The sequence below is a fragment of the Elephas maximus genome, chromosome 19 (assembly GCF_024166365.1).
Source record: "Elephas maximus indicus isolate mEleMax1 chromosome 19, mEleMax1 primary haplotype, whole genome shotgun sequence".
In the NCBI taxonomy this organism is placed as follows: domain Eukaryota; kingdom Metazoa; phylum Chordata; class Mammalia; order Proboscidea; family Elephantidae; genus Elephas; species Elephas maximus.
The window spans coordinates 21,237,915-21,251,346 of NC_064837.1; the positions used below are offsets into that span (position 1 = coordinate 21,237,915).

General features: G+C 54.3%; 1 protein-coding gene across 4 annotated transcripts in view; it reads right to left on the bottom strand.

Moving 5' to 3' along the window:
- ABR (ABR activator of RhoGEF and GTPase) overlaps window positions 1-13,432 on the bottom strand; it is a 205,138-nt gene that overhangs the window by 54,297 nt on the left and 137,409 nt on the right. For 3 of the 4 annotated variants that reach the window (XM_049860016.1, XM_049860019.1, XM_049860020.1), the window contains 5 exons: window positions 11,451-11,558; window positions 8,294-8,354; window positions 3,483-3,535; window positions 2,746-2,886; window positions 768-889 (listed from right to left, as the gene is read on the bottom strand). In XM_049860016.1, the coding sequence (XP_049715973.1) occupies window positions 768-889; window positions 2,746-2,886; window positions 3,483-3,535; window positions 8,294-8,354; window positions 11,451-11,558 (485 nt within the window). The remainder of the gene's footprint in view (window positions 1-767; window positions 890-2,745; window positions 2,887-3,482; window positions 3,536-8,293; window positions 8,355-11,450; window positions 11,559-13,432) is intronic. The other variant, XM_049860017.1, reaches the window with a different exon arrangement.

Below are 13,432 nucleotides of genomic sequence, written 5' to 3' on the forward strand. Positions count from 1 at the left end.
CAGGGTGGGCCCACAGTGCTGGGTATAAAGATGAAGGTGAAAAGGAGCTTTCAAATGAGACAAAGTAGGGTTCACATTCCATCTCCTGCACTTTCTAGCTGTGTCACCTTGAGCAACTTATTTAACTTCTCTAAAGCTCTTCTCTCGTCTGTGAGATGGAAATGTTAATACCTACTTTGTGTCATTGTTGGGAAGCTTACAAATTATATATTTAAACCATTTGTCATGGCACCTGGTATGGGATATATACTCAATAAATGGTAGCAGTAGATTTAATGAATATTCACTGAAGTGTAGTTAGCAAAAATTTGGAAATATCTATTACAAGGAGAATGTTAAGTAAATTAAGACATATACACTTGCAATATCACACAGTAAAGTAAAAGGATGATTATGGAGATTAGGCTGCAACAGGGAAAATGCTTATGACATGAAATGGAAAAAGCAGAGGCCAAAATTGGTATTCGTTCTGATTACAACTACATGAAAAAACACAAGAACATTAAAAGAACTGCAAGGAAATATAGCAGCAGGAGACTGGTGCTTATGTTCAGGCAGGTGATGGTTTTTGCTGAAATGTAGTTATATCATCATTATAATTAAAAACATGATTTACGTAAGATAAAGGCTGTGTAGTGATATAAAATTATTTTTTAAAAAGGAAACAAAAATATGGATTGCCTCAGGTTGCTGAGAGGCAGTACAAGGGGCAGGGTCCGGTTCCCCCAACTCCCATCCCTTTGTACCCTGGACTTCCATACACTCACCCCGCAGATGTCTTCTTCAGCTTGGCGCAAAGTAGGACATCTGTAAAGAGGAAGACGTGCCGCAGCTTCCGGGAGCCCTCCGACACTTCCACCAGGAAGCCATCCTTCACCAGCTGCCGCGTCTGAGGGAGATGCACAACCACCCCAGCCTGCTCAGAGAGGAGGGCAGCCCAGGGAACCCCATCTAGCTGGGGAGGGATGAAGAAAGGGACCGTGTTGCCTGGTGGTTAAGAGCACTGGCTTTGGAGTCACATGAACCTGGGTTTCAGTCCAGGCTCTGCCACTCCTCAGCTGGGATCTTGGGCAAATTCCCTGACCTCTCTGTGTTTCAGATTTACCCTCTGTTTTAAAATAGGGATCATGAGGTAGGTTTCTAAGGTAGGGTTCCTCATGATGGTATGTATAAACACTTAGCACAGTGCCTGGCATGTGATAAGTGATCAAGAAACGGTAGCTTTACACTTTCCTGTAGCTCCCGCCTGGATGGACTCGGGTCCAAGATGGCCTGGTTCCCTCACCCTGGGACACGAACCCTCCTGGGGATTTTCCCAGCTGAGCCTAAGAAGTCGATCTAGCTTCAGCTCAATCTCAGGCCTGCAGATCCACTCAGGTCTGTTTATGCTACTTCTGAGTGTATCCTTCAACCACCGGAAGCTCGATAGGAACACTGGGTTACCCTCAGGGGGCCGCAGCAGTGTCCTGGGGAGACCTGCAGCCACCTCTAACCTAGGCTCGGGTTGGTCAAGAATATTCTGCTCCATGTAGACCTTCCAGAGTCTCCTCTCTGCTCCTCAGAGCCAGTGGGCTTCTCTGCAGCTCACAACCTTCCGCAGCTTTCTCTGTGTATGGTATACCATGCGGCCTACATATACTCCCTGTGTGCATCATAGACGTGCGACCTACATATGCAGCCATATGTAGGTGAGCATTGATGGTAGACAATTAAAACCACCAGGAAGCGGTGGTGCTCTAAGCCCTCTGCAGACTGTTCAGCTATCCCTGGAGTAAAACCATTCCAGGGTGTTGCAAATCAGGGCTGAGACTCCACAAAGAGACAGCTCTCCGTGCCCCATTAGCCACTCTCCAGGCCTGTCCCTCATTACTTCCCTCCCCAGGAGACACTGGAGCCTTGAAAATGTAACAAAGGAGCATAAACTCAGTCAGCCTTCACTCCCAAATGCCACTTAATTACCTCTATTGTATCTGGGCCAGGCTGCTGACTCCCTCGGGTAACTGTCCCTCTGATTCTTCAAACGACCTCCCTTCACTGGAGTGCCCCCCACCCTTCCACCAAGAAGGGCCCCCAGGGAACTGGAGCTGCTGTACCATAGCCAGGTGCCCACATCGGACATTCCAGCAACCTGGGAGGTCCCAGCCACCTCCAGTGCCAGCCTTTCCTGCAGGCAGGCTCACTCCCCAGCTCCTGCCCTCCTGCCTGCTCGGGCTGATCGGAAGCAGCTCAGAGGCCCCCTCTTCTGGCTCAGCCAGCCATTATCTTCCAGAGGGCCCATGGGGGTACCATACTGGCCAGAGGAGGGTGTTTGCATTCAAGAATGAAGCACCCAGCGCCCCCAGATCCCCTGGTATGGTGGACAATGCCTGGGGCCTGTGGGCAGTTATATCCAGGTAAAGAATCCAGTTCTGATGCTTATGGCTGAGAGACCTCCTGCCTGAGAGACATTCTGCCAGTCACCAAGCATCTCCAGACCTTGGTTTCCTCTTCTGCCTCACTGAATTATTATGAGGATTCAGGGGACCCTGGACTGAAAGTTCTCATCCCAGGGCGACTGAAGATTGAAGACCTCTCCTTGGCCGGGAAAACCCCTGGCAGGTGGGGGATCAGGGCTGGAGGGCAAGGGCACAGGGCAGTGATACCCATGCGTGAAGGAGTGCAGAGGTGGGGAGTCTGGTCCGCTGCCACTCCTCACATAGGCCCCAGAAGTCCTGGGTGCAAGGCTGTGCTGGACCCCGAGCTCACCTCGCCCTTGGGGGTCGTGACTGCAGTCCGGCGGGGGTCAATGTCCTCATTGATGCTGGAGAGGAAGTTCTGAGAGATGCGGAGGGCATCCTGGAGCAGTGGGTAGTCTGGGTGGTCCACGGGTGTGTGCTTCAGGAGGTCCTGGGGAGGGGCGGGTGGTGAGCGTGGGGGCAGTGCTGGGACTCAGTGACGAGACAGTGGGGAGATGGGTGGACCAGGAGTACCCAGCCCTCACTGAAAGAATTTCAAAGGTAGCACTCAGGGACCCACACTTGAGTCTGGTCATGCTGCAGAGTCTGAACTAAGCATGAGGGTCAGGGCAGCAAAGTGAGGGCAGCGCCCCCTTTTCCTGCTGCAGCCATTATTCCTTCCCCTGGCGGGGTAGTCAGGTAGAGCCTCTCCCTACAAGCAGCTGGGGGACAGGCACTCTGCTCCCACCCCACACCTGCTCCGAGGCCGGAGGAGAACAGAGGCAGAGGCTGGGGAAGAAGTGCCTGCCTCCTAGGGAGCATTTGGCCAAATGTCAAGCTTGGTAGCCAAGCTATATTTAGGCCCTGGCCCCGTTGGCATGGTTACCGCAGACCAGACAGGCACAGCCAGGGCCCAAGGACCCTCTGCCCAATTCCCCACAGCGGCTGTTCTCAGTGGCTCCAGCACCTTCCCATCCTGAGCTCAGTCTCCTGCTCAACTCCTAACCCCTCCCTGGCCATCGGCGGGAGGGGGGGCCTGGCACTCACGTGTAGGACCAGGGTGCTCCGAGTGACTCGGTCGATGGGCTTGTAGAGCAGAGCTGTTGGGGAAGCAGGGAGAAGGAGATGGGGAGGATGAAATACAGGAGCAACTTCAGGCCTTGGAGACCAGCCTGACTCCCCCTCCACCCTCTGCCTTGCTCCTCCATATGAACTCCCACTTGCAAGAAGCGGAAGTGGGTCCCCCAGCCGCATCCACCTCCACTCACCCCAGAGCAGACCAGACAACACAGACAGACTGACTCGCAGCCAGGGCAGCCCCGGCTCCTCCCTGCCCCTGCCTTCTCCTCACATCTCCCCTCAGACGTGATTTCTTGGAGGGCTGCCCCCAGGCCTGTCCTGGCTCACAGCAGGTGCAGAGGCTCCCCTGGACTCCACCTGGAATCAAGCAGCCACACTAGCCATCCTCCCACAGGCCTACAGCACACCCAGGGTCACAGCCAGGACCCCAGGATGGAGAAGGAGACCCATGGTTTTTCCAGGGAGGGCAGCTTCGCCTGCCCACTCAGCTCATACCCCTCCTGTCCGAGGCCTGGCACCGTCTGCCGGAAACAGCACACTTTGTTCTGACTCACACAACCAGCCTCAGCTCTATGGGGAAGACCCCTCTACACTCCATCAAACCCCCAGAACAGGACGGGCTGGGAGCCAAGGAGGCTGGCCAGGGCACCACAGAAAGGCTCCACTCTCAAGCAAGTGGTGGCCCGAGGGGGCAAAACCTTCCTAAAGAAAGCCAGGTCGGACCTCTGTGTGGGAGCCCTGATGAAGCTGGGAAAATGCAAGCTTGGCTGACCCCAATTCACCACACCCCTCTGTAACCTCCGCAACCCGGACACCAAGTGAGCATGGCTGGGATTCAACAGGGACAGGTGGGGTGGCAGCTGGTGGACCAACACTTCCAAAAATCCTTCCCTGCAAGCAGCTGTGCAGTGCCCCACCCCACACGGGTGGCTCAGCTTCAGTCCTGCACCTGGACGCTTCTTTGCCTGGGGTCAGGACCTCTGGCTTCCTGCCCCAGGAGTCATAAGACGCAGGATGCTGGTCTGAGAAGAAGGACCCTGCAGTGGGTGTCCCATAGGACTGGATGTGACAGGTGCCCAGAACCAAAAAGCATGCCCTAGGTAACCCCCAAACCAGAGTTCCCAGAAGCCTTGGACACAAATACCCCACATGTTGCTAAGCAGACACCTCAGGGAACAATCTCCTGGTTCCCCAGATAAGACGAAGTTCTCCATGGTGTGCCACAAGCCTCATCTGTAATCTTTACTCAGGTGCCCATTAGGATTACCGGGGAAGCTCTTAAAAGTCACATCTGCCTGCCCTGCCCACACCCATCAACCAAATCCTAACCGCTGGGTGGGGGGACCTGGGTATCAGCAATTTTTAAAGTTCTCCTGATGATTCTGATATATAAGCATGGGCTGAAAACCACTGCTGTATGCAAACACACTATGGCTTTATCTGTAGCCTTTTCTTAGCAGTTTCTAGAGACTCTCCCCATGGGCTGTGGGAGTGCTAATGGGGAGGTGGCAGGACCAGGCTTGGGGTGTCCGGGGACAGTGAGGGTGGAGCTCAGTCACCGGCCTAGAAGACACCCATTTCTGAGGCTGTTTCAGGCCTCACCTGTGGCTCAGCCCTTCTTCGGGAGGAAACACACCCAGAGAACCCTAGAGACCCAAGAGAAGAGGGCAAGTTTAGCAGACACCTGCCAGGGTGGGCCTCGAGCCCGAGCCTCAGCCCCAGGGAATGCTGACATGGCACTGTCAGCTCCCCATTCCCTCCCGGTCCCAGGAGGGAGAGGTTTCTAACTAATCTCAGAGGTCTGCACAAATGGTGAGTTGGGTTTCAGAGGGTTATTAATATGCCCGCAGTCACCTCGAGAATCCACCTGCCTGGGGCTGTGGAATGTGTCCTGCAGCCTTGCTGGGTGGGATGTGGACAGCTGCGGGGGAGATGGGAAGGGAGGAAGTGCAGGGGGAGAGACCAGAGGCCCAGCTCTGTGTCCACAGTCACATATGGAAGAAACCAGGGGAGGAAGAACAAGCCCAGTGTTGGTGCTCCCCATGGCCCCTGCTCCCCGCTTCCACTCAGAATTCAGGGTGAAGAGCCCCCTCCCCCAGGGACCCCTGCCCTTCTACCTGCTCCATGGCTCTGGCAGGCCAACCTGCCTCCCTCCAGTCCCTGCTTCACTCTCTTCCCACCCCTTACCATGCTGTTTCCGGCCTGCCTGGGATACCTACCACTCACCACATTGCAATGCCTACCTCTCCCAGTCCTCCAGGAAGCCTTCCCTGACCACGACCTTTGTAAATTGCACCTATTCCATCTACAAGTCAGATCACTGACAAGAGCAAGCTGGTCCCTATCTAGTTTACTGGGTATTTCCTCTGCCCAAAGGCACTGAGTTAACTGCTTTACGTGCATTATCTCCTGGGATTAAAAAAAGGAAGCAATTATCATTAGCACCGTTTTACAGATGAGGAAACTGAGGCACAGAGAAGTGATATCGCTAGCTCACAATCACACAGTTGTGAGTGGTGGCCCCTAACTTTGAGCAGCTTCCTCCACAGGGGAAGGCAGCACCTGTAAAGGCTCAGGGAACCTCAGGGAGAGGAGGGGATCACAGTGACTCCGCTGTGAGGTGTCCACAGCCCTGGCATGGAGCTCTACAGGTAGGTGCTCAATAAGTGCCAGCGAGCTCCGGGTGACCTGGTCACTGCGGGACCTCCAGAACCGGCACCCCTCGGAAGGCTGAGAAGATTCTAACCACCACGGATCAGCAGGGGACCATTCACTTCTCACTCCCCACTCTGAAGCTAACTTCAAAGACAGTGTTGCACAGACCAAAGAAATCCTGAACTCTAGGTCCTAGGCCTGTTTCACTAAGCCCCAAGCTTCCTTTTGGGGAGAGAAGAGGAAGCAGAGTCTACCCTTTTTCTTTTTTAGGAAGGCAGGGTTGAGACTTGGCTGGCTCCTGGGCCAAACCAAAACGAGCATTTCCCCTCTGATCTTCAGCAGGCCAATTTCAAGTCCAGCTCTCCTTCTGACCCCAGGCTAACAGAATCTGAACCTAGGGGCAGGTGTCAGGCCACACACAGCCCCTCCGGCACAGTGACCTCCGGGAGACAGCCCAGGAAATCGCATCATCTCTTCCAGCAGCCTGCCACTCCCCTCAATTCAGCCTTCCACAAGGAACTCGGGGTTACCACGGAGATATGAAAGCAAAATGACTGAGAAGGGTGCATAGACAAAATGCCTGGTGGGAGGGAAGAGGAAGGTCCTAGAAACAGCCGCCTGCCACTCCAATCCACAGGGGCCCAGAGCAGCTGCCTACAGGCAACGCTTGCCCCCCGCAGCCCTGCCAAAGGCAGCTGGCCTCACCTCTAAGGCCCTTCTTGCCTCAGAGAGCAGGGCGCGCCAAATTCCAGGCAGCACCCTGCCCAGACCTGCTCCAAGCCCTACCAGCAACGACCCGGCTGACAGTGTGTGCCTGTCCCAGGACTCCCCTGCCGAGGGAGTAGCAAGGAGGATGCTCTGGGTCCCTACCACGGTAGGGTGGGTGTGTGACCTTCACAAAGCAACAGCTGGCCACACCCCCCTCTTCTGCTGGCCGCCTGCTAAATGCCAAGCCCTTGGCTTCTCTTACTGCAGCTCAAGGGTCTCCACTGGCTAGAAACAAACATCCCTGGAGCAGCCCAAGCCCTCTCTGCTCTCCCAGCCGGATCCATGTTCTCCCAGTGCTGAGGAAGGGAGGCAGCGAAGACAGCGTGTGCACTCCGCCCACAATACCCTGGCCGCAACCTCCTCTCCTCTCTCTGGGAACAAAGAAACTCCCAACTTTGCCCTCCAGCCCAGGCTGGCACCCATTTGGTTCAAGGCACTGCTGTCCAAACCATCTGTCACTCTCTGACTGGCCACTGCTGACCCCTCTGTCCGGCTTAACCCAGGGTTACCATGTCTGCAGGTACATCCTTGTCACTTTCTTTCCTTACCAGCCTCTCCAGAAGTCAGCCAAACCTCCCAATTGCCCACAGATCCTCGGTGGTACCTCTATCTTTCTAGCCTCGTCTTTCCATTTCAAATCACGCTGCCCTGAGCAGCCCCCAGGCTCTTCGAGTCCAGGCTGGAAGCTGGCAAGGATGGGGGTAAACACATATCCAGCCCCTTGCCAACTCTCCCTTCCCTGCTGCCCCCCAGACCTTGACAGTCACATTGAAGCCCACTCCAGCCAGCTCCGGGAGGCGGGAAAGCACCCCACCTCCCAGGGCTGGGGGGCCGGGGTTACCATAGGTGCAGTTACAGCAGAAGCGAACGATGAGGAGGACTTCCATGGCAGCCTGCGTCCCCGCGGCAGGAGCACGCGGCCATCGCTCCCGGCTCCCCGGCTCCCATCAGCAGCCCGGCCACTCAGCCACCTTGCTGCCTGCTGCACAGCCTCCAGAATAGGGCTGCTTCCGAGTGCTCCTCCAGCAAGGGGGAGGGGGAGAGGAACGGAGCGGAGCGGAGAGGCGGGAGGAGGGGAAGGGAGGGGGAGGAGGAGGGGAGCAGAGTGAGGAGCCTGCTGGCATCCTAAGGAGGAGCACGTTTGTAGCTGGCCGGTTGCCTGGGGACGTGTGAAGCTGGATTCCTCGCGTACGTACACATGCTCACACACACACACAAGCTCACACACACACATGCGCATGCGCACGCACGTACTCACACGCACACGCCAGCAGGGAGGGCACCACATTCACACACTTAGTCCACAAAGCCAGACAAAGGAAGGTGACTGCTATGCAGCCCATTCCCCGAAGTACCTTCCATGGTGACTGACGTGTGGCTGTCCTTGGAGTCCTTGGGACCTTTCACTTTGAGCTCCTGCCAATGGGAAGAGAAGAATCACTACCTGGTCTGTGCCCTGCCTCTCCCACACCCCATTGTAAGCATGGCAGGAAGAAGACAGAGGACACGAATGAACACGCGTCCCCCTGTCTCGGCACCGACAGAACCCCTGTGCCCACCACCCATGCTCTCCTGGAGCCCCATGGATTCCAGTGGTTCTGGTGCAATCAAGAAGGAGGGGACTCTAGAGAGGATGGCGAAAATGGGGGGGCTCCTTAGATCCATCCCCTAAAGCCCCTCCCCACCAACACTGAGGGTCTTTCAGACAACAGGCAGTGGCAAGAGCTGGTCTCCACCCCCCTGTACCCAGCAGCCACTACTCAGGGATCTGTACACATCAGCCCAGAGCAGGCAGGGTTTGAGTCAACAAGTACCAGGTGTACCAGCTGATCCTTGGGCACAGCAGCCCTTGTGATACACAGTAAGTGGTCACCTGCATGGGGGGGAGAATGGGGGGGAGCAGGGAGATGGGGAAGAGATACTGTGCCACTCACGGCAGTCCAAGTTACATCCCAGCCATACCCACTGCCACGGAGTCAATAATGGCTCATGGTGACCCCACGTGTTGCACAGTAGAGCTACTCCACAGAGTTTTCTTGGCCATAATCTTTATGGAAGATCGCCAGGTCTTTCTCCCACAGCACCACTGGGTGGGTTAGTAGTAGTTGAGCGCAAGCTATTTTCGATACCCAGGGACATTCAATGAGGAAGCAATCACCTAGCCTCCAGCTCGCCTGGCATTCCCCATCCACCGGTGCCTATGCTGGGTATCAGAAAGGAAGCTGCAGGGAGGAGAGAGCCAACCCCCCTCTGGACCCCATACAAAGCAAGCAGGTAGTGAGAGCTGGCAGTGAGATAAGCCAGGGAGGGCTTATCTGATCCAAACCTCCTTTCTTAGCCTTAGAGAAGAGAGGCTCCAGCCCAGCCCTGGCTAGCGGGGCAGTGCGCCTGCAATGGGAGCTGTAATGCAATCCCTGCTGGGTGGCTCAGTGCACAAGGCCTCCAATGGGGGTGGCAGTGGGAAGGCAGGGGGCAAGGTGAGGACAAGGTCAAGTACTAGGTAAGGTTGCTTGCTCTGCCAGGAAGGGAGGAAATGCTCAGACAGCAAGAGTCCCACATTTGCTACTCCTGCCTCATGCCATCTCCAGACAGAGAAAACCACAAGGGACGAAGCATAGAAGTGTGTGTGTGCGTGCGTGTGTGCGTGTGTGTGTGTGTGGTAGGGGCGGGGGTGCTTGGCTTTTCCAGGCCATGTCTCTGCCTGGTGCCTGGATTCCCAGCTTTAGGGAATTTTTCTGCACACCTCCCTCCAGTGAAGCCTAGAGGTATGAAATCAGCCCGCTGCAGAGAAGGACCTAATTGCGGTAATTAAGTGGCAGCGCCAGCAGGAAGCGACAGCGTCAGCATGTGAGTCAGGATGAGAAGCCACCTGGCAAGAGGCCATGGGCCTGCTCTGCCTCTGGGAGCCGGAGGACTTGCAAGGGCCTCAGGATGGGTGCAGGGGCTTCTGCCCATCACGGGTAACAGGCACTCCACCCAGGCTAGGAGGGGCCCTGCATTGTGGCCAGCCAGCAGCCTGTGCAGGGCCACTCTGAACACCCGCCAGAGAGGCTAGCTTGCTCCCAGGGAGGCTGGGAGCCTTGAGGGGAAGTCCCATTCCTCCAGCCTCCTGATGCCACATAGAAGGACTTCCCCACCCCTCACTCGCCCTCCCTGCCTGGTAGGGTGACTCACTGGTTCCATGCATTTGGGAGAAAACTGAGCTCAGCCCCTCCTCCCTACCTGCTTGGGTGGTTGCACCCTAGTTAGAGGGGCAGGTGCTGCCTTCATCAGGGAGGTCTGTCTGGTTTCCCATCCCTGCTGGAAACTGCATACATACGTTTAATTCTGGAGGTGAATGTGAGCAAGCCCAGTGTGGCTACAGACAAAAGTCCACACTTTCCAACCCGCCTTTGACTAGTAATAATGCCGACGTTTTGATCTCCATCTGTGCGACTCTTGTGTTGCCTCTTGGATGGTTCCAACTTGGGCATAAGCTGTGACCCCGTAGTTTCAGGAAAACTCTCCTACATCTCACTGCCTTTTCTAGTTAGAGCCGATATGGGGAAAGCAAAGGGCCAAGAGGGTCTTTAAGGCAGGACTCGGAAAACTGCAGGAGTAGCTTCACCTCCCAGACCCAGAGGTTCTCCTGCCCCAGGCCTGGAGCTGGGTGCTCTGACTGCAAGGCCAGTGGCTTCAGGGTGTCACTGGAAGATTTCTGGATAAAGGGGTGAGCTGGGCTACGGTCCTAAAGGATCCCAGAGCAACCATCCCCTCCACACCACATTCTGGATAGACGTGTCAATGGCAGATAAGGCCACACATCTGCCCTGCAGAGGAGCATGAAGAGAGGGCTTAGATGCAGTGGCAGGGACAGGCATGTCCACAACCCGAAGGCTTAGGGGTTCTTCTCCACTTAAGAGTTACACTTGCCCCCTCTGTCTTCCCCTGCTTATGGGATTGCAGAACCTTAGAATTGGCAAGGATCTTAAAAGACTACCTAGTCCAGGCTTCCTGAAATTTTCCTGATCATGAAAATCACTTAGGGAGCTGGTTATAAATACAGATTCCTGGGCCCTGCCTCAGAACCTTCTGAATCAGAAGCCGCAGGGAAGGTGCCTGGAAATTTGCATTTCAAACTGGTGATTCTTATCAAGCAAGTCTGGGGTAAGGAGTCCAGACACTTCACGCTACAGAAGAGGAAACAATGGCCAAGAGAAGGGAAGTGACTTGCTCAAGGTCATCAAAGAGGGGGAAAATATGGCTTTTTATTTTATCTCCCCTGTTCCTCTCTCTAACCTAAAATAGAATAATCATAATAAAAAAAAAAAATCAAACAAACTGATATTCTTACATTAAAAGGGAAAATGTCAGGTGCAAGAAAGCAAATGTCAGGTGAAGTGTTACCCAGCAGGGGAACCACTTCCCTAACTGGCATGCAGCGGGCACGCGGCCCAGATGCTGGATGGCTCTGAGCTGCCCCAAGTCCAGCGTTGTTGTTCGTTGGGGTGGCTGTGTGAGGGAGCAGCCCACCTCTGAGATCTTTTGGAACTGGTTGTTGGACTGGCTGCACTTCTCAGCTGTCTCCAGAGCGACTTTATAGTTATCCACAAACGCTTTGTACACACCAAGCTGGCTGGCCTGCGGGGAAGAGACAGGGAATGGAGAGAGAGGAGGATGGGAGGGGATGGGGAGAGAGGATTAATGAATGGATGAAAGCTTAACCAGGGCACCTGAAGCCTCCCTTAGATCTCAGAACCTCTAACTCAGCTCCAAAGGGTTAGATGGGAACAGAGGGGGGAAGGCAGAGATGTACATATTACAGTATCCCTTTGAACTTGGCAGTTTCCATGGAAACAGGCTCAGCCAATAAGGTTAACATGGGGGTAGTTGGGGGGAGCAGCACAGGGCCTTCGGTGGTGTGCTAGGAATTCAACTCATCACAGCGTTGGGCTCTGTTTGGCATTGTCAAGATCTCACAGGGTTTGAGCCCCTTAATGCCTGACACCTCTTTCACATCCTGGAATTAGATGGAGGGGGGAGGGACAGATAGACGGGGAGAGGGGTGGGCACCTGTGGCCTGCTCAGCCCTGAAGCCCCCATGTTGAGGCTGGGGCACAGCATTTAAAGACACAGTCTCCAGCTCCCTGGGCCTCCAGGTCCCCACCTCCTCTGGCCTACAAGGAGGTGAAGCTCCTGCCTGACCACACATTTGCACATCACTCTCAACCTTACACAAAGCTTTCTGGTCTAGGAGCCCACGGGGCCTGGCCTCCTGTGGGAGGCAGAACAGATCCCACCATTCCTTTCTGCAAAGGGGAAAATGAGGCTCATTAATCCAATTCCTCAAATATTTATGGAAAGCCTGCTCTGTGCTGGGCATATGCATTTTCTCGGACAGGAACAAAGGATGGAATTCAAATTAAAACCACAATGAGATACCATTTCGCACCCATCAGACTGGCCAAAATTTAAAAGTCTAATTATATCAAGGGTCAGCAAAAATGTAGGGAAATATGAGCACACAGACTGCCTGTGAGGGTATAAATTAGGACAATCATTTGGAGAGCAACTGGCACTAATAAGGCTGACTGCCACCCATCTGCCTGTTTGTTGTGCTGTGGTGGCTTGTGAGTTGCTGTGATGCTCCAAGCTATGCCACCACTATTTCAAATACCAGCAGAATCACCCATGGTGAACAGGTTTTAGCAAAGGTTTCAGATTAAGACAGGTGTGGAACAAAGACCTGGTAATCCGTTTCTGAAAACCAGCCAGTGAAAATCACATGGATCACAACAGAACATTACCCAACTACCTTGCTTTAAACATGTCATTAAAAACCAAGTCAATCCCATTGCCACTGAGTCAATTCCAACTCATAGCGACCCTATAAGATAGGGAGAACTGCCCCATTGGATTTTCAAGGCTGTCCCGGGAGTGGCTGGTGGAACTGCCAATCTTCTGGAGAGCAGCTGAGAGCTTAACCACTGTGCCACCAGGACTCCTGGGACTTGCCATTAGGAGGGATCCATTGCTGGAAGAGGACATCATGTTTGGTGAAGCAGAGGGCCAGTGAGGGTGAGGGAGACCCTCAGCGAGATGAGCTGGCACAACAGCTGCAACAATGGACTTGAACATGCCAGTGACTGTGAGGATGATACAGGACCGGGCGATGTTTCGTTCCGTTGTACACGAGGCCACCGCGAGCCACAGTCAACTCCAGGGCAGCTAGCGAGCTACCTAATAAAGCTGAAAATGTGCACAGCCTCTGGCTTAGCAAATGTATGTCTACGTGCAAATCCTGGACCTGTGCTGTCCAATACAGTAGCCACTGGCCACACGTGGCTACTGAGCACCTGAAACATGGCTGGTCTGAATTAAGACGTGCTGTAACTGTGAAGCACACGCAGGATTTCGAGGGCTTGATATGAAAAAGGAGAATGTTAAATATCTCAGTGATCATTTTTAACATATGTATTACATGTTGAAGAGATAATATTTTGGATCTATTGGGC